Source organism: Leptodactylus fuscus, chromosome 5 (genome assembly GCF_031893055.1).
Source record: "Leptodactylus fuscus isolate aLepFus1 chromosome 5, aLepFus1.hap2, whole genome shotgun sequence".
Taxonomy (NCBI): Eukaryota; Metazoa; Chordata; class Amphibia; order Anura; family Leptodactylidae; genus Leptodactylus; species Leptodactylus fuscus.
Window position 1 is genome coordinate 158,025,889 of NC_134269.1, and position 21,187 is coordinate 158,047,075.

At 42.1% G+C, this 21,187-nt stretch overlaps 1 protein-coding gene across 1 annotated transcript in view; it reads left to right on the forward strand.

Moving 5' to 3' along the window:
* Positions 1-21,187, forward strand: part of SLC41A2 (solute carrier family 41 member 2) — a 66,248-nt gene that overhangs the window by 29,548 nt on the left and 15,513 nt on the right. The window contains exons 7-9 of the mRNA XM_075274576.1: positions 916-1,063; positions 4,280-4,359; positions 20,694-20,825. Of these exons, the coding sequence (XP_075130677.1) occupies positions 916-1,063; positions 4,280-4,359; positions 20,694-20,825 (360 nt within the window). The remainder of the gene's footprint in view (positions 1-915; positions 1,064-4,279; positions 4,360-20,693; positions 20,826-21,187) is intronic.

Sequence of the window (21,187 nt, forward strand, 5' to 3'; positions counted from 1 at the left end):
AATATGAAAATGGTGTAATAAAAGGTGAGGCAAGGGGGAAGAAGACAAATCTTACTTTATACCTGTATTCCTTTTTATTTGCCATTTATTACTTGTTAGAGGAATCTGAATATTTAGCTGTTGATGGATGTACTAATATATACAGTATATGACTTAATAAAGCGGCTTATGCCAGTGCAGGGATAGTATCAGAGCTCTCTTGTAAGGAGTGGTATACCAGAATACAATGAATTATTACATTCACAGACAGCAAGCAGAGATCTGGAGAACTGTCAAAAAGTAAAATCCCTTGCACTTGAGCTTCATTTGCATATTGATAAAAAGAAAAACACTTTTTCAAGGAAATTATTCATGTCTTGGACTATGTAAGGCATGGTGGTGCAACAATGCATTTTGGCTGGTTTGATTTTGAGTTTCCTGGTGACAGAATCCCATTAGATGGTTGTTTCAGTCTTACTACACTGTTACCATATGGTGCTCATTCACTTTGGAATAGAACGGTCACACTAGGCATATAGTATGTCTCCATCTGGTGCACTATGTATATCTATATCAGTGTAATGCTCTGAATGTTCATTTGGCAGCTGCTACATCTCTATATTATTCTGATTCCTAACCTCAGGAGGTACAAGCAGCACTGATAAAGGAACAGGAAAGGCTGCCTATGCAACAGCATGTATGTTATAGCCACTGCATGGATGGGCAGCCTAGAAGAGATAGCAGAGACCTCACATGAGAAGTCACATTCACCCGAGTCTCCCTTTAAGAGACTTCTTCCATTACCTTAGAGCTTAGATCTTAAATCCTTTTGCTGAGGACAGAGGACGTGTTCTTGTGTAGTCTGTGACTAAAGCTATACAACGCTGAGTGCTGGCATGGTCAATTCTCATAGGTAATATTTCTTTTTTGTTCTAGATTCATACTCATTTGTTTCACCTTTGGTTGGTTCTTTCTTCTTGGCACTAACCCCAATATGGATTGTAGTGGCATCAAAGCATCCAGCTACGAAAACTGTTCTGCACTCTGGCTGGGAGCCAGTCATTACTGCCATGCTTATTAGCAGGTTGGTGCGTCCATGGCTTTTTTCTATTCTTGTTTCAGGACTGACATGTACATGTGTTACTTGTTAATATATTGATAAGAAACAGCAGGCGATATAGTTTCTGCACAAGACAGATGGAACATTTATGAAACTGTGGTGTATTGCTTATACCAGCCGACGTAATCTAGTACAGTTTCTGCTTTGATTTCTGTGAATAGCAGTGGAGCTTCCATATTTTTTTAGTGCCAAAGATATTAAGGTTTAAACAGGAAGAATCCATGGCTCAGTCCAGCAACTATTGTCCTCATGGGGTAAAATTACTACATATAATATAGAACCACATGCTGGAAAATAAAAAGGGAACACGAGCAAAACTAAAATATCTGAGGGGAAATTATCCTAAAGGGTTTTAATGGAAGCTGGCTACCATTAGCTATCATAGTACAACAATGTTGAACTTATATAAGCGACATTGGGAAACTAAGATCTCGCTACTGTTTAAAAGGGATTGTCTGGCCCCAAATCAATTTTTCATATTGATGTCCCATCCACAGGATAGGGCATCAGTATGTTATCTGTGGTGGTCCAACACCCTGATCTTACACAGGTTAGCTGTACCAGTAGTGTCTGGCTATCAGAAACTATAGCAGTGGATAGGGATCACATGTAGGCTGCTACTATTCAAGTTACAGGAGCAGCTCAGCATCCCGTCCACTACATCGCAGTGATTCTAGGGTATTGCAGAACTGCTGAATGGAAGAGCCTCGACTTGCTCTGTGCTCCCCATCCACTGTGGTTGCTTATGCCAGTTGGATGCCGCCAGAACAGCTGAAATCTGTGGTGGGGTTAGGGTGCTGTGCCCCCACAGATCACATCCTGTGGATAGGCCATCACTATGAAAAGCCAATTTGGGGACTGGGCAATGCATAAACCTAAGCTCTTGAAAAAAAGTAGCTATTAGTGTTGAGCGAATAGTATTCGAATCCTAGATTCGAATACCTCTGCTCCCATAGGAATGCATGGGAGTGGCCGATCGTGAAGGGGTTAAGCGTCGGCCGGCTTCAATGCATTCCTATGGGAGCGAGGTATTCGAAACTAGGATTCGAATACTATTCGCTCAACACTAGTAGCTATAGCTCAATTCTCGGGGTCATCCAGCGCTTTAAAAAAATGTAGTATTTGGAAATCGGAAGACCTCTCTACTCCGGAGTTGATCTTTTTCTATTGAGTAGAGGTGAACTGCTGCAGTAGTTAGTCCTCTACACATCCACCAAATAAAATGGGATTGTTCCGGAGAAGGTTGAAGGGAACCATTGGGGCATATTTCTTTTTTAAAATAAAACACCTCTTTATGTGCCAGTAGTTGCAGTTGCGTGAACCTTTGCTCAGCCCAGCACGATGCCTTCGATTCATGTGGTTACATAAAGATGACAAATATCAATAAAAATCTAGAAATATATTCACTTAAATTTCCCAGCATAGGGTTTAGCCCTCAGCAGGAGGCAAATGAATTTTCTCCATGATGTTTTTTCCGAACACACAGTTGTGCACATTTGTCACAAAATGTGACAGATTGACTGTGCCTCTTTATGTCTTTATGTAGCACAAGTGAGAGGTAAGAAAATTATGATTTTTTTTTTCCGCTATTTATTTTTAGCTCATTTTTTTGGAATATTTTCTCTGTTGTAGGTAAATTTCATTACAGATATTACTGTACGGGCATAAAAGAAATCCAACACAGTAATTATTCTATTAACATTTTTATATGCACGTATACAGCGCTTTCCATCCCATGAGTCAATGTATACAACGGCATCTATTCTTTGCCTCTAATTTAAAGGGGTTGTCTCTTTCCATACGTTAGAAATCCTAATTGTAAAACTTGTGTCTGTTGACGATAACCCCCATTTCATGATAATTACTATATTTTTGCCCTTTTTGATGCTTCAGGCTATTCCTGCCAGTTTAAAGGTAGTCTGTCAAGTGTAAAATGTCTCCCAGATAAATAATAGTTGCATGTAGGGGCCTTTACTACAAGTAGAAAAATACCTTTGTGACCAAAAACCGATGAAGCAATACAAAGATAACCATCTTTTTATGGATAAACAAGTCAGACGAAAGTACATCGGGTGCATCCTGTGATACCCAATTTGCTTACAGACAACCACAAGTGCTCTGAACGAGCTCAAAACCAGGAAGTAGAAGGGAGAGGAGACAGGAGGACAGCTGAAATCCTGACATGAGAAACCTTCTACTGCTTGCATGGACATCGAGTTAATGGGACAGATTTATTAAAATGGTCTAAAGGCAAAATTGTATTACTTATCCATAGTAGCTAATTACAATGCAGCTTTTGATTTCAGAAGCAAAATACAAAATGAAAGCTGTGCTGTGATTGGTTAGTATTGGCAACAAAGACAGTTTTGCCCCCATGAGTAACATTTCTTTGTAATTATGATCTACATCTATCACACTTGGCCATATTGTCCATAGCATCCAATCACAATGCAGTTAGATAATTAAAACTGGCCTCTGATTGGCTGCCGAGGACCACATGGCCAGTTTTCCTTTTAGCATTGTACTAGATGAAAGCCATTGTGGTTTGAGAATAATTTACAACTTCTCTTATTTATCATGTGTTTTTTTTTCTGCTTCATATACTGTCCATTATTATCTTTTGTATTGTTTATTGCAATAGCTAAAATATATAAGACCGTAATACTACTAGATAAAAAAGAGCGGATACATTTTAATTTATTAGGCAATATTGTAATATTACAAAGCTACACATATAATACTTTGAGGCAAAACCTGCAAATTACTTAACATATGGCATTGCTATTACATTAGATCAAATAGAGCCAATTCCTACTATCGTCTATTTTTGCCATCTTTTCCCCAGACCACCCATATGTTTTTTCTCTGTTACAAAATAGTTTAATAGTAGCTGCGAGACACATTTAGAAAGTTTTCTATTTCACGGCCTTATCTTGTAAGTCACTTGGCTTTGCTCAGCCGTTAATTAAGAAGAGGCCCGCAGCCACCGCACATCCCCGAGACTAACTACAAAGGAAGTCTCACATCTGGTAGCATAGCTTGTCACAAAGGCTCAGAATCCCTGAAGAGCGACCATCGGATCTGAACTTCTAGCATCTTAATAAGAAATCAAGATGTTGAATAAATGATGAAATACCTGATACAATCTGCTTCATTAAATGAATCCAACTTGTTTTTCAGTGTTGGTGGCCTTATACTAGACACAACTGTATCCGACCCAAATTTGGCTGGGATTGTTGTCTACACACCGGTAATAAACGGTACGCTTGCAATTTACTGCTCTTTATTGCCAATATATTTTTTTATTCATTCTACAAGTATGATTACTAAAATAATATGTTGCTGTGTGTATGAATTGCACGTAGGTATATGAAGTGGTCCCCACTTACCACTTCTATGTTTATTTAAGTACCAGTAATACAGTATGCGCCTGTGAAAGAAGTGAATTTCTTAAATAGCTACCACAAATAATTTACAAGCCTCTCACCCGCACGCATAAAGATAACATTTATGTCACAGCTGGTGAGGGAATTTTCATAACCATCAGCTCCGTGCCACGCACTATGATTATTGTGCTGTAAAAAATAAATCACATTCTAAAAGAAAAAAATATATATACAGTCTGTATAGTGTTTTATTGGGGGTTGGTTAACTAGATTCTTCATTCAGAATCTTAAAATTTCCATTAAGAAAATTTTCTACTGCCAAATAAGAAAGCCAGCGAATGCCCATTCATTTCACTTGTAAAAGAAAAGTTATGTAAATGTATACTAAAAATCATTCCTCTAAAAAGCTGCACAGTAGTTTTTTTTTTTTTTTTTTTTTTTTTTTTATTCCTTTCTTCAAACAGTTTCTAATGTGCAAACATGTAAAATTGGATTCTGTCAGCCATTAACTTTAATTGTAATTTATAATTTTAATATATAATTTCTATATATATATATACCGCATATACTCGAGTATAAGCCGACCCCCCCCCCTAATTTTACCACAAAAAAACTGCAAAATCTTATTGACTCGAGTATAAGCTGAGGGGGAGGGGGGGGGGGAATGCAGCAGCTACTGGAAAATTTCAAAAATTAAAATGGTCGGAGTTTTTGGTAGCAGTAGGAGCTGAGGAAGGGGAGGGGGTGTTTTGGTTGTCTGTCTGCCCCTTCCCTGAGCTTGAGGACTGGGTTTTTCCCCCCCACTTGGAATTCAGCCTGGCTGAATGCAGGGTATCTGTAGTGCTCCTATTAACCCCTTCCCGATGGATTGGAGCACTGTAGATACCCTATATTCAGCCTGGCTGTAGTCAGACTGAATTCCAAGTTGGGGGGGGTCTGCCCCTTTAAGGTCAGGGAAGGGGCAGACAGACAACCAAAACAACCCCCCCCCTTCCCCAGCACCTACTGCATCCCAAACCCCGATCCTCCATCAACATCAATCTAGTATTCATCCCCTATCCTATGGATAGGGGATAAATAGTTGAAAGATCACGCCGGCTTATTCATTTCAAGGGGGAATGGGGGTGGAAGGGGATATTGTTATATACACTCCAGACACTGTATTGTTTGCACGGTGTAGGTTGTACTCACATTCTGCTGCAGTTGTTCCAGGGAGAGAAGGTTTTCCAGCCAGATGGTCCACGGGGAGTGCAGAGGGATGCCTTCACTGTCTGGGTTCAAGGGCAGCTGCTCGTCGCTCTCTGCCTTCAACTCCTGACGGCCCGGACCCGCGGGGAGCGCCATCTTCCTGTGGACCCCGCCAGCATTGTCACTTAACTGCGCAGAATCAGCAGTTTTGGCGGCAAGGTCCACGGGGAGTGCAGCAGGATGCCCTCACTGTCCAACTCCTGCTGCAGCTCCAGGCTGGTGATGGTTCAGGTGTAGCTGCTCCTCGCTCTCCGCCTTCAGCTGCCGCCAGTCCGGACCCGCAGGGAGAACAGAAGACGTTCAGAAATGAAAGCAGCTCCTCTCCTCTATTTGAGAGCAGGACCTAGGTCACGTGGTGTAGACACAGGGATGCACAAGAAAAAACACAGTCCACAGCTCACCATAAATCTTGAAGAGAATCAGCTAGACCAAGAGTGCACGAAAAAATACACCCCCGGCTGGGGTGAAACAATGCAAGAACCCAGTAGAAAAATATTCCTTCAGCACAAGAGGTCTATAGTAAAACTTGACTTTTATTGGAAAAATATAAAAAATAGGTACCAGACATAGGGAAAAAAAAAGATGTAGAAAAACTTACATGGTCAATTCCAAGTATGCATGTGTGGTTGAAGACAGACAAGCCTACGCCTACGCGTTGTCTGTCTTCAACCATACATGCATACTTTGGAATTGACCATGTAAGTTTTTCTACATCTTTTTTTTCCTATGTCTGGTACCTATTTTTCATATTTTTCCAATAAAAGTCAAGTTTTAGTATAGACCTCTTGTGCTGAAGGAATATTTTTCTACTGGGTTCTTAGACACAGGGATAGCTAGAAACACAGGCTCGCTCCCATGCACTTAGCCCCTCCTCCCTCCCCCCTGAGAGCAGCAGACACATCACTTGACTTTTGAGCGATAAGTCAAGGGCTGTGTCAATAATGAATTGAATAAAGTAAGATAGTGGACAAACAAAGCAGTTTTGCTGAAGCAAAAGCAATGTATTTAGGGAAAGTCTTACATCCACATTAACAAGCAGTATAGATAGGATCCTTGTGATGGGACAACCCCTTTAAGATCTATCCAGTTGTTCAAAAGATGAGTCGCCTAGAATGGCTCATATTCATCATGTGAACAGGAATCCGCTATTTTCTATGAGATAAAAGAACAATGGTGAATAAGAGCTCATTTACATATAAACTTCTAGGTACCATATCTTTTGAATGTGTGGACAGATTTTAGAAGTAAAAACTCAAAATTGTTCAGCAAGAATCAGCGATGTGTAGCATTTAGTATTTTGTACTTGGTAACTGGACCTCCTTAACCCTCAAATTGAGTACATTGTATCATTGTATGAATGTACAGCTCTGGTTCTGCGATCAAGAAGAAAGAGGTTGAGTGCTTAACTGTCAGAGATAGCCAGACATCCTGAAGACAGAAGTGGTTTATTATTGCGTCTGTCCTCATTATTGCTCAATACATAGCATGGAATGAGAACTGTGTAGTGAATAGAGACCAAGGTAATGGGTGTCCCTTTATTCCGCATGTTCTTACCTGAGCTGTCTATGTGACGGTTACCACAGGGCGATGTTTGCTTCTATATTCTATAAATAAATATAGTGTATGTATGTATGTATATATACAGTACTCTTCAAAAGTTATAGGCAGGTGTGAAAATAATACTGCAAAGTCAGAATGCATTCAGAAATAGAAGTGTTAATTTTATTTTTGTCAATTAACAACATTAAGTGAAAGAACAATAGAGAAGTCTAAATCCCATCAATATTTGGTGTGACCACCCTTTACCTTCAAAAACAGCTTCAGTTCTTCTAGGTACATGCACATACTGTTTGTGAACGAACTTAAAGGGGCTCTATCAGCAAAATCATGCTGATAGAGCCCCACATATGTGTGAATAGCCTTTAAAAAGGCTATTTAGGCACTGCTAAAGTTATATTAAACTACCCCCCAGTTTTAAATTAAAGGGGCTCTATCAGCAAAATCATGCTGCTAGAGCCCCACATATGCGTGCATAGCCTTTAAAAAGGCTATTCAGGCGCTGTAAAAGTTAAATTAAACTACCCCCCCCCCCGTTTTAAAATAATAACTTAAAAAAGAATGTGCTCTACTTACGGAACGGGCACCCTGGGCGGGCATTCAGGGTGTGTCTTCATCTTCTTCCCCTCCTCTTCTTCCTCTGACGTCTTCGGGTGCCGTCCTCCTCCGGCGCTTGCTCGCGGACACTGATAAAAAAAAAAAAAGCCCGGGCGCATGCGCAGTAGCACGCGGCTTCTACTACGGCTACTGCGCATGCGCCCGGACTATTTTTTTTATCAGTGTCCGCGAGCAAGCGCCGGAGGAGGAGGGGACCCGAAGACATCGGAGGAAGAAGAGGTGGGGAAGAAGATGAAGACACACCCTGAATGCCCGCCCAGGGTGCACGTTCCGTAAGTAGAGAACATTCTTTTTTAAGTTATTTTAAAACGGAGGGGTAGTTTAATTTAACTTTTACAGTGCCTGAATAGCCTTTTTAACCCCTTCCCGACATGCGCCGTAATAGTACGGCGCGTGTCGGGTCTGTAACTATGGCGACCGCCCGGGAGCCGGGCGGCCGTCATAGCCGCCGGGTGTCTACTGCTTTAAGCGCATGGGCGCCGCCATTTTGGCAGGGATCGCCGGCTCCCGGAGCATGCTCCAGGGCCGACCCCCCGTTGCCATGACAGCCGGGAGCCTTGTTAAAGGCTCCCAGCCGGTCTACAAATTCTCTCTTTTGCAGGCTGGTGTATACAGCCTGCAAAAGAGATGATGATTTTTTGCAATGCATTGCAATGCATTAGCATTGTAATGCATTGCATTAGTGATCAGACTCCCTGGGGTTCAACACCCCTAGGGGGTCTAATAAATGCAAAAAAAAAAAAAAAGTAAAAAAAAATATAAAAAAATATAAAAAGTATTAAAAGTTCAAATCACCCCCCTTTCCCTAGAACAAATATAAAAGTAGTTAAAAACTGTGAAACATATACATGTTAGGTATCCCCGCGTCCGAAATCGCCCGCTCTACAAATCTATAAAAATATTTTTCCTGTTCGGTAAACGCCGTAGCAGGAAAAATAGTCAAAAGTGCCAAACCGCCGTTTTTTCACTGTTTTAATTCTGATAAAAATTTGAATAAAAAGTGATCAAAGCAATAACATTTCCCGAAAATGGTAGAACTAAAAAGTACACCCGGCCCCGCAAAAAAAGACGCCCTATACATCCCCGTACACGCACGTATAAAAAAAGTTACGGCCGTCGGAATATGGCGACTTTTAGAAAAAAAATTTTTTAACACTGTTTTGGAAATTTTTTTAGGGGTCAAAATGTAAATAAAACCATATAAATTTGGTATCCCTGGAACCGTACCGAAACACACAATATAGGGGACATGTTATTTTGGCTGCACAGTGAACGCCGTAAAACCAAAGCCCGTAAGAAAGTCGCAGAAATGCATTTTTTCTTCAAATCCACCCCATTCTGAATTTTTTTCCTGCTTCCCAGTACATTATATAGAATAATTAATGGTGGCATCATGAAGAAAAAATTGTCCCGCAAAAATTAAGACCTCATATGACTCTGGGAGCGGAGAAATAAAAAAGTTATGGGGTTTAGAAGGAGGGGAGTCAAAAACGAAAAACGAAAATCAAAAAATGCCATCGGCGGGAAGGGGTTAAAGGCTATGCACGCATATGTGGGGCTCTAGCAGCATGATTTTGCTGATAGAGCCCCTTTAATACCCTAAAAAAGAAGTCATTGCTAAAAAAAAAAATGGCCTGGGCGCATGCGCAGTAGCATGCGGCTTCTACTACGGCTACTGCGCATGCGCCCAGGCCATTTTTTTAAAATCAATGTCAGTTTGCGAGCGCCGGAGGAGGACGGGACCGGAGGACATCGGAGGAAGAAGAGGCGTGGATGAAGAAGACGGCGCACCCTGAATGCCCGCCCAGCGTGCACGAAGCGTAAGTTGATCACATTCTTTTTTTAGGGTATTATTTTAAAACTGGGGGGTGGTTTAATATAACTTTAGCGGTGCCTGAATAGCCTTTTTAAAGGCTATTCATGCATATGTGGGGCTCTATCAGCATGATTTTGCTGATTAGAGCCCCTTTAACCGGAAGGTTGGATGTTCAGGTCCAGAGACTGAGAGCCGGACCGCTGTTTCAACAGTTGCACATGGACACCAGTGGACCCCATTGACTGTAACGGGGTCCTCCAGGTATCCATTGATTTCCACCATTTCAAAACCAAAACTGTCGGAGAGAATGGTCCTCCATGTGGGACTTTTCTCTCCAACAATTGCTGCCAGTTTCTGTGATGAAGTCTCTAACAGAACATAACCCCCAGCCTGAGGGACGTATGACTAGAGAATTAGACAGACTTGTTGGGACCTAAAAGAAATGACTTGGAGACCTTTTAACTTTTGACTCCGGTTTATAGGTGAGTTTTTATAACAGAAAATGCTTTTTACTAGGGTAACACATAGCACAAAGTCCTATAAATCTACTGCCTTATATAAATAGCTATATTACATCATAGGATGAAATTTAGAGTTTGTTGGTAAGCTTCTGAACTGTTTCAGGTCAGACAGTAAGATTTATTCGCTGTCATTGCCGAATTGACAAACAGCTTCCTTCATACACTGTTATCCTGCGGGGCCAAGGTGTGACTGACCGTCTCAGATTTGTAAGCAGACAGTCTCCGCGCTTCTGCTCCGTATGAACCCAGCGTTCAGTCAATGTTCTTTTCTATATTTATACGAATTGGCTCCAGATCCATTCTAGAAGAAAATACGTGTTTCATTTTGAGTTTATTAGGTAATAGGTAGGAACATGTCTGTTTGTTCAAGTGTCAGAGTAAACTGTGTTTGCTGTGGTTTGCATTTAGTAGGTGATTACTAGGCAACATTTACATGTGTTGCTGGTAAATACAGCAAATTCTAATGATGATGGTTAACATTTCAGTGCCGCTAACTAATCCCACCCAGATGGCATGAGGCCTCGAATATGCCCAGTACAGAGGCAGAGGCTGACAGTCTGGGCCGCAAAATATAGAACAGGTCCTGTTCAGTCCAGTTTTGCGGCCCTTGCACCCTTGCTTCTGTGGATCCTATTTATTTAATGAAAGCGGCCGCAAAGCACAACCTGTGCACAAGCGATACATGGGTAACGCAGTGTGTCTCCTTTAATTCACAGCTGGCCAGAAGCACATGGTCGTGTGCAACCAGCCTTAATATGTGTGATAGTTACTTAATACTCATCTTTTTCTCACCGGTGGTTTAGTAATCTCTATTTTATATTTAGTTTGCCCTTTCTGTACTGGAAATCAGCCCTTTATGTTTCATTGGTGAGATTGTCAAAGAATAGTATTTCGACATAGTAGTCAGACTGAGCTGGCAGAGGTGTAAGGAGGAGGGACTGGGCTTCAGCCTTCAAGAATGAGATATGGTGGAGGAGGGATGTCTCAGACTACCCAATGTACCTAAACTGTAGCCACAGATCATAGTTCTACCTTAAAGGGGTATTCCCATAACTCTTGTTCTGCAGCCTGCAGGGCGCTGTGCTCTCTTCACTTCCTGGATTTCTCAGCACATTGGTGGGCGGGGTTTCACTTGCTCTGCTATCTGCTATGTTTGCAGTCAGTAATGAGGGATTGGTTGTAAATGAATTACCACAGTATAGAGCTGATATGGAAACTGATGTAGAAAAGCTGGATTTGAGTCAGCTTGCATTACATGCAGAGGTACCGGACTCACTATCTCAGCCCTTATCAGCCAAATTAAATTAAACCGGCTGATAAGTGGAAAATCTAAAGATAGACAGCACAGTAATCCCGGAGCTTACCTCCCCTATCTGAGGAGCTCCGTTGCTTGTCAGCCCCTCCCTCCCCCCCTGAGAGCAGGCAGCTACCTCACTTGGAAAAATGAGCAGATAAGCCCCGTGGCCATAGAAACGCAGTGTCAACAATGAATTTGGGGGGGAAAAGAAGGGTGCGTCTTATAGTCCGAATGTGGCCGCAATACAGACCCGGCATGCGCTGTAATAGGAAGGCGGATGCCGTGGAGGGTTAGACGCCGGCACATGTGCCGGGGCCTGAGACATCGCTATGCTCCTGCCCTGCATGAAGCCAGCAGCGGCAGGAGTGATGCTGCTATTCCGCTCCTCCGTCCCTCCCCGCAATAGCAGCATCACTCCTGCCGCTGCTGGCTTTATGCAGGGCAGGAGCATAGCGATGTCTCGGGCCCCAGCACATGTGCCGGCGTCTAACCCTCCCCGGCATCCGCCCATTACAGTGGATGCCGGGTCTGTATTGGCGGCCCCCCCAAAGTGTAAACTACCCCCCCGGGGCCGGTCCCCACCGGCCCCATACCTGTAAAGTTGCAGGCCGGCTCCTGCGTGGCGATATCGCAGGAGCTGACCTGTTCGGGTGACAGCCGGGAGCCTATTGAAGGCTCCCAGGCCTGTCACTGCTATATTACCATTGCGGCTAGTCTATGACCAGCCGTAATAGTAATATACAGAATGTCCCATAGACGGCAATACAGTTGTATTGCAGTCTATGGGACTTGCAATCAAATGACTGCAGGTTCAAGCCCCCTAGGAACTAATAAAATAGTTTAAAATTAAAAAAAAAAAAGTTTTAAAAATATATAATAAAAAAATGAAATAAATAAGAGTTCTAAATCACCTCCTTTCCCTAGAATACAATGTGGCCTTGCAGCTGTTGCAAAACTACAACTCCCATATATTTAAATATTTTACCATTTTTTGCTTCAAAATTTTTTTCCCCTATTTTCCTCCTCTAAAACCTAGGTGCGTCTTATAGTCCGAAAAATACGGTAAATTAAGATAGCAGCCAAACAAAGCAGTTTTGATAAAGCAATGTATTTAGGAAAAGTCTTTAATCCACATAAACTAGCAGTATAGATAGGATGCTTTTCATGGGACATCCCTTCTAAAGGAGCTGAGCTAAAAGCAGCCGAACAGCTGAGATCTGAGAAAGATAAATACCTGAGAATCATCCCTTTAGTAATGGCTTATATAACATTTTTCAGCTCCTCACCGGACAGTCTCTTCAAGGACAGCAATTTAAAGAAATTGGGTATCTGAAGAATAAACTCCTGAGTGCCTCTGAGCTTTATAGTGCCAACACTCTTTATGAGGGGTTAAAATAAAACCTGAACATAATCTGAATTCATAGTTGCAACCGTGAATACAATCTATGGGGATGTCTTTGAATCATTCCTTACTAAATGTGATTTGTGTATATTATGTGTATACACCTTATCTTAAAATAGATACACTTACCAGGGATCATGACATAATATACTGTTGTATCCCTCCGAAGCAAGTTCTCGGGTCATCCACATTTGATCTTCAAGTAAATATTTGAAAGGAAATCCGTGACATGTGAAGTAAATGTCAGGACATCAAAGGGGATTTGCATCTGTTCTGGCCCTTTATCTCATTGTGACATAAAGTCAACTGTTTGACTTTCAACAACCTCTTCAGTGGTTCTTGGGATGGCACAATAACTCCTTATGGTATGAAATACAGGGTGTCACCCAGCCTCCGCTTTTAAGGGGTGAGAGAGTTTGATGAGACTTTGTCTGCTTCTTCTCTCTTATCTAAATCTGACACTTGTAAGATCAAGAAGGAACATTGACTTCTTTGACAAATGTCAAGCACAGTTTAGAAGCTCACCACCATATATAACTGCCAGACAATTGTCTATATGCAGACGTAGCAGAATTTTATATTTTCACATAAACTAACCTAAAGGGACCGTCTGTTCTGGAAGCCTCTAGGTGTCAGAAGTTACTAGTGGATTCTGAGCATATACTGCAGGTCACTATATCCACCACTGATGTACCCCTCTTAATACTTGCATAGAAGCAGTGCTATACATGCCGCTTGTCTACCAGCAGCTTCCTGCATTCAGTGACAGGGAAATATATACTATATATGTCACTATAGATAATATAGTAATATTTCTGCTTACATGTCTATTTTCTGCTTATCAGTCAGGTCCCCGTGACCCATATTCAACACTAAATTATCTAATCAGTATTTGTATCTGAAATTGCTAACATGACAATATGGTGTCCCCAATAATAAAGATAATGTTACCGGAAAATCCATAAATCGCTAGGACTTTGGCTGTCATATAATGGAAAATGACTGTTTGATGCGTATAAGCTGAAAATGTTTATTCAAATATGTACGCCCACTTCCATAATGTTTATTCAACTATATATGCCCACTTTGATAATATTTATTCAAATATATACGCCCACTTTGATGGGTATAAATAGGAGATGATTTGCACAATAAAATATGCTTCCACCCAGATTCATCATGACTCTGTGCTGATCGCATCCGGCTGACTCGAGTCCTTATCTCTAATCTGACCATCATTCAATATACTTTGTGGTCCCGTTGAGACCACCCTAACAAGAAGCTACTAGAACAGATGATCAATGCAGGGTCTGGGTCTTGGACTGCAACATATTTTGTGCTGATGACCTATCATGTGGGTAGGCCTTCAGTATGAAAATTCCATTTATGTCTGGAATCCTCTTTTAATTGGGTCATATAATTCTATGAAAAATTATTGAGGTATGAATCGTTACTGTGGTACATTTCATTTTTTTAAAGGGGCTGTCCCATCCCAAGGATCCTATCTATACTGCTAGTTTATGTGGATTTAAGACTTTTACTAAATACATTGCTTCAGCAAAACTGCTTTGTTTGGCCGCTATCTTAAAGGGGTATTCACATAACGCTTGTTCACCAACCTGCAGGCTGTGTGCTCTCTTCACTTCCTGGTTTTCTTGGTACATTGGTGGGTGGGGTATCACTTGTTCTATCTGTTATGTTTGCAGTCAGTAATGAGGGATTGGTTGTAAATGAATTACCACAGTGTGAAGCTGATGTAGCAGAGCTGGATTTGAGTCAGTTTGTAATACATACAGAGGTACTGGACTCCCTATCTCAGCCCTAATCGGCCAAATTCAATTAAACCGACTGATATGTGGAAGAGCAGGAGATAAGAGCTCAGAAATCCTGGAGCTCTCACCTCCCCCCTCCTCTATCTGAGGAGCTCCGTTGCTTGTCTGTGGCAGAGACATACACAGGTCAGAGCTGCTCCCAGCACTCAGCCCCTCCCTCCCCCCCTGAGAGCAGGCAGCTACGTTACTTGGGGACTGAGAAGATAAGCTCAGAACGGGCCCCGTGGTTATAGAAACGCATGTAAACTATGAAGTGAATAAATTAAGATAGCGGCCAAACAAAGCAGTTTTGATAAAGCAATATATTTAGAAAAAGTCTTAAATCCTCCTAAACTAGCAGTATAGATAGGATCCTTGAGATGGGACAACCCCTTTAATTTATTCACTTCATTGTTTACACTCTTACATTGTTTCCATGACCACCGGCCTGGTGCTGAGCTTATCTCCTCAGTCAAGGCGGGGGGAGTGCACGGAAGGCGGGGCTGAGTGCACGGGAGCAGCTCTGAGCTGTGTATGTCTTTACCACAGACAAGTGACGTAGCTCCCTGCTCTCAGATAGGGGAGGGGGGAGGTGAGTGCTCTGGTATTTTTAAGCTGTTTTATCTCCTGCTCTTCCACTTATCAGTCGGTTTAATTGAATTTGGCTGATAAGGGCTGAAATAGGGAGTACCTCTGTATGTATTGCAGACTGACTCAAATCCAGCTCTGCTACATCAGCTTCTACATCAGCTTCATACTGTGGTAATGCATTTACAACCAATCCCTCATTACTGACTGCAGACATACTGCTATGAAGGGGATATAGCAGAGCAAGTGAAACCCCGCCCACCAATGTACCAAGAAAACCAGGAAGTGAGCAGACAGCATGCAGGTTGGTGAACAAGCGAGTTGTTAATACAAATAGTAAAACTGGAGACAAAACAGAACAATGAAGAAATATACTTGTCTTTATAATTTTAAGCACAGTTCATACCAGGACCACCACAGCAGCTCTAGTATATAGTGCCGACTTATTCTGCAGCACTTATCTGAAATATAGGGCTCAGCCTAAATTCCTGTAACTTGAACCTAGGATATTCAGCACTGCATAAACTGTGCCAACCACTGAGCCACTGTGCTGCCCTATAGTATTCAAGTGTTTTATATGACCTGCATATTACCAGGCACAGTAGCTCATACAAGCAAGCTATTGTGCCTTGTAAACAATATCGGTCAAATGGGGAAGTCGCAGTGATTTCTTCATATCAATGTAAAGGAGTTGTCCGGGATATTTTAAAAACCCTACACTAATCTAATACTCTACTCATGTGACCGCCCCAGGGACATTTTCTGATAATCCGGTGACGATCCGTTTCTCCATTTCTGAAAACGGATTGTCACTACTACTACCATCAACGGCTTCTTCCAGCGAAACGGCTCCTCCTCCTGTGCTAGCAGGGTACGCGCTCTTCTCCTAGCAGTACACTTCTGCCAGTAAATCACCTCTACTACAAGACTAAGCATGCACAGTAGAGGTGACTCGTCGGAGGAGCATGCACACAGTACAGGAGGAGAAGAGGCCATGTCACAGGAAGAAACCATGGAGGGTAAGTATGTAATATGGGTCAGGGGTTGGGCTGAGTAGGTAAAGTAGGACATATAGGATAGGAAGGATAGCTAGACAGGGCGGGGGTATATGGGGGTGAATGAGGAAGGGGGGGAGAGGTGAGAGGGATTAAGAAGTTACGTAGCAGGAAGCGAAAGGATGCAAAAGTAGGAGACACTAGGGCCCCCAGAGAAACCCAGAAATTACTCAAATCACACTAAAAAGTATATAGGTACATTTATCAACCCATTAATAGCACCAATAGACATTTAAAAAACAAACATTTTTTGCCCCCGAAAACCCCTTTAAGGTTGAACCTCCTCCAAACAGGTATTGATGGCATGAATGGTATGATTACCTCCTTGCCGGGAGGATAGAGTAGCCAAACCTATAACAATAAAACTTTCCTCCAGGATGGTATCATTCTGAGACGCAGACTTTCCAGTAGGGACAATAGTATATCATGTGGGCTAGTAAAAGGAGTTGCTGCTTTGCTACCTTAGTCTAAGTCTTAGTCTAACCACTAAATGAAAGTGCCATTTGGGTGCTTATGTGCCCCCTGTTCTCCCCATATCGTACAAAGATTAGCTGAGAGGACTTCTTTTCTTCCAAGTTCTTTACCCTTGTCCTTATCACAAAGAGTGTCTTATTGAAAACTGCGCTCACTGACAGAAGGAGAGTGCTGTTTTTCTGTTGTATATGGTACATTTGGTACACGTGCTGTGAAAAAATCCTTAGGGTAAGTTCACACTGGGTTTTTTGGTCAGGATTTTGAGGCCGTATTCGCCTCAAAATCCTGACCAAAAAGACGGCTCCCATTGAAATCGATCGGAGCCACTCAGGTGTTTTTTTCCGGAAGAAGCGAGGTGCTCATTCTTCAGGCCGTTGGGCCTCGCGATTCGGCCTGAAGACACACTCTCCTAATGACTAGGCCCATTCTTTGGGCCTAATCCGGAGCGGAGTACTCGGCTGGATGCCAGTGCTGTGCACCAGCATTCATTCGTGGCTACCCGTTTTTTGGACCGGAACCTGAGGCAGCCTCCTCCTTAAGTTCCGATCCAAAAAACCCCGTCTAAACTTACTAGAGATGAGCGAGTACTGTTCGGATCAGCCGATCCAAACAGCACGCTCGCATAGAAATGAATGGACATAGCTGGCACGCGGGGGGTTAAGTGGCCGGCCGCCGTCAAAGCGGAAGTACCAGGTTCTTCCATTCATTTCTATGGAGCGTGCTGTTCGGATCGGCTGATCCGAACAGTACTCGCTCATCTCTAAAACTTACCCTTCGTGATGTTGTACCCCTCACATGAAGGACATCCACTTAATGCAACAGCCCCAGTGATTTATAATGGGATCTGTAAGATTCCGTGGCAGTGTCTGACCTTAAAGATTTCCTTGCTACTACTATTGATAATACTGTACTATTAGTTTTGCTGACCGTTGTACTGTATGTCTTTTTTGGGTTCACTCAACTAGAAAAGCAAAATCTGTTTCTTGAATTTTCTGTTACATTTCCTGTTACAATAAAACATTGGCAACTTGTCCACAGGTATAAAATGTGGCCGTTGACACAATGAGGCAATACACGAGACCATACAAATTCTTTACATGTCTGCAGTCACTAGTATTACCGCTATACTCTGTTTCCTGCTCAGCAATATGTTAAGCCTGGATCCATGGCAGCCTGCCAGCCTACTTATTTAGGCTACTCATGATCTAGACCCAGCATTGGCAGATGACCTATATGAAAAAGGATAAAAAGCTTAGAATGACAACAACTGAGAAAAAGGATGCTTTTAGCATCAAAAGGAGGGCACCCGCTATGATTGGTACATACATAACAGGATGCTGTGCGCAGAGGATTAAAGGGAGGATATTTCAAATATTGTTTGAAGCCCACAGGGTTCTTTCATGACATGGCACTGGCATTTCAAATGAAACCTACAAGATGCGGGCAGAAATGAGCAAAGAAAGCGGCATTCATTAATTTGTACTGACCATAATGGGAAAAGCACAACACACGCCGTAATATCATGAGCTGCAGTCAGGATCTTGCAGTGTAATTTGCCTGTGCTCATAATTGTACTGTGCCGGGCGCTGGTTTATGTAACATCATCCTCTGCCACACAGCTCCGGCTGCACAGTACAGCAGATTTTAGGATTTCTACAACATCTAATGTATCTGATAGCATGACCTGTAAGAAAACCTGCTATTTTATCAATGTGTATATTATCTGAATATATTACTGTATTATCCATGCTGCTGTAACACACTGAATTGGGACTATTAAAGGATTATCTTATTTTATCAATTTTATGTCTCCATTTCCTGCAACCTTTTTTCCCCTCTTCTGCTGTGCTAGTACTTGCAACAGAATGACAGGCACAAGTAATGAAGATGTTAGTTATTACAGATATTTAATTTAATTACTTGGAGTGTTCTATGTTTTGCCTTAGACTTACTCTATAAGGGCCAGTTGAGATGTCAGAAAAATAAGTGGAATTAGACGTGGGTATCAGCCTAGGATTACTCTTCATCTTCTGGCCCCTGGCTCCTCTTGGCAGGATGCCAATATAGATGAAAAGGCACAACCAGAGGGGAGTCCCGAGTCGTGCACTCCGCAACTGAATCAGAATCCTAAGCAAGATTGCGCATGATGCTTATGTTTTCAGCGTCCTGCACTTATCTCTGCTTTCCATTGAAAACAATGGGAAGCAGAATCAGGCTAGGATCTGCTGCTGATCTTGGGGTGGAATCTTCCACTGTGTGAACAGGCCCTAAGTGTGTGTTTACATGTTCTGGTTTTCAGTTTTTGAAGCTAAAACCAGGAGTGGGTTATAAAAAGATGAGTATTACCTGTCCTTGGGGCAGGGTTTGCATATTAGGGTTCTTTAGGGAAGGGGGGTGTTTATAGGACAACTACTGCTACTCCACTTTTATTCAATACATTCCTGGTTTTAGCTGTAAAACAGCAGCACAAATACTGACTGTGGAAACCCAGCCTTATACTTTCCCTCCCTTTAAGATACACTATTAATTTTGGCTTTAAAACTGAATGTGTAAACACAACCTTGGAATAATTTCTCAGAAAAGGAACTTACACTTTATATGTACACTAGCCTCTTCCCACAACTTCATCTGTGTGTTGTTGGCATCAATAATCCGCCGATATTCAGTAAATTGCTGTCATTGATGGTTGGCCTGCTCCGGTGTTTCGGCAGTTCTCAAGCAGTCCTGCCGCTGAACTTGTTCTTCACGCCGTGCCTGTGATTGTCTCGGCATCTCAGCAGCTCGCTGGGATGCCATAGAATGAGCGTGTTGTTGGCGTCGATGATCCGCCTGCTCCAGCGTTTCAGCTGCTCTAAGAGCTGCTTGATGCCTAGCTTGCTCAAATCCCCCTGAGCTCCGCTTAATGTGAAGTCTGTTGACTTCCAGCTACCTACATAGCTCTCGTGGTTTTAGAATTTTGCGACAAATTAGATTTTCTTTTTCCCAACATGTTTAAAATAGGCAAACTGACAATTTGTATTAAGTTCACAGGGGCAAGAGGGTCAGATTTTGGCACGGAATCCACGTCATAATCCACTCCCTCACAATGGTGGTCTATGTAGACAGCTAGCGTTCTTTTTTCCGCTAGTGGCATGTCGCACCGACATCCTGTTGCGGCAGCCACGGCGGAATATGACACGTGGAATCCCCGTGTGAACACAATCTGAAGGGGCTGCCTGGAGAAGATCAGATAATATGCAAATGTTTGTTCACAATGGACTCAGGGTTATCTGTCTGTGTGTTTACATACAGAGATAACAGAGCAGCTTTATCAGCAATCTCCTATTAGCTGAGAGAGTCCTGCTGGCATCAGCAGTTTAATATAGTATATGTACATAAATTCATAACAGTCATGAAGCCATGTCAGTTACCAGGATAAAAAGTAGTCTGTGTTTTAATTGATGTTAAAAACAATCTATGTGCCAAATTTCATCCAAATCCGTTCAGCCGTGTTTGCGTGACTGAGAAACAAACATACAAACATCCAAACTTTCACATTTATAATAGTAGGATTCTAATACTGTATATTGGGATATTTGTACAGAGCTGAACTAGTGACTTTCACTTTTTTTATCAGAATAAAATACTAAATGTAGACCGCCCTCCTAGATTTGGTGGACACATCTTAATCTTTCCTGAACCTTATGCTATAGGGACTATTCACAATTCTCACTGTTTGTTTACTTTTGCTTTCTTTTAGTAGTATATGTTAAAGTTGAAAACTATGATATATGTATAATATCTCTTCACCAAGATTATTATATTTTGTTTAATGTCTGTAGGTATTGGTGGAAATTTGGTAGCCATACAGGCCAGCAGAATTTCCACGTATCTACATTTACACAGCATTCCTGGAGAGCTACCGGAAGAGACCACAGGCTGTTTCCACCCCTGCAGGACCTTTTGTGGAAAAGGTAATCTGTGGATGGGTTTCCTAAACCGGACAACACTTTGCCAATACTGAGACGATATGAAATAAATAGGGTGATCCCTTTATTCTAGACCTACATCATTTTAGATTTATAGCACTCAGCATATCCATACATTCTACATGACATTGATTTTATTGGTCACTATGTAATGCATCATTTACCCAGAAGGCCACTGCAGGGTCATTAAAGGATACCTCAAGTTTGATATAGTGACATGTCAGAAGTTTTGATCGGTGAAGTTTTGGGTATTGATACCCTACCGATTACTGAAACGAAGCAGCAAAATCATACAGTCCAATGTTCACCTTTCATCTGTATTCATTTTGGCTGATGAGAGGTCAGTG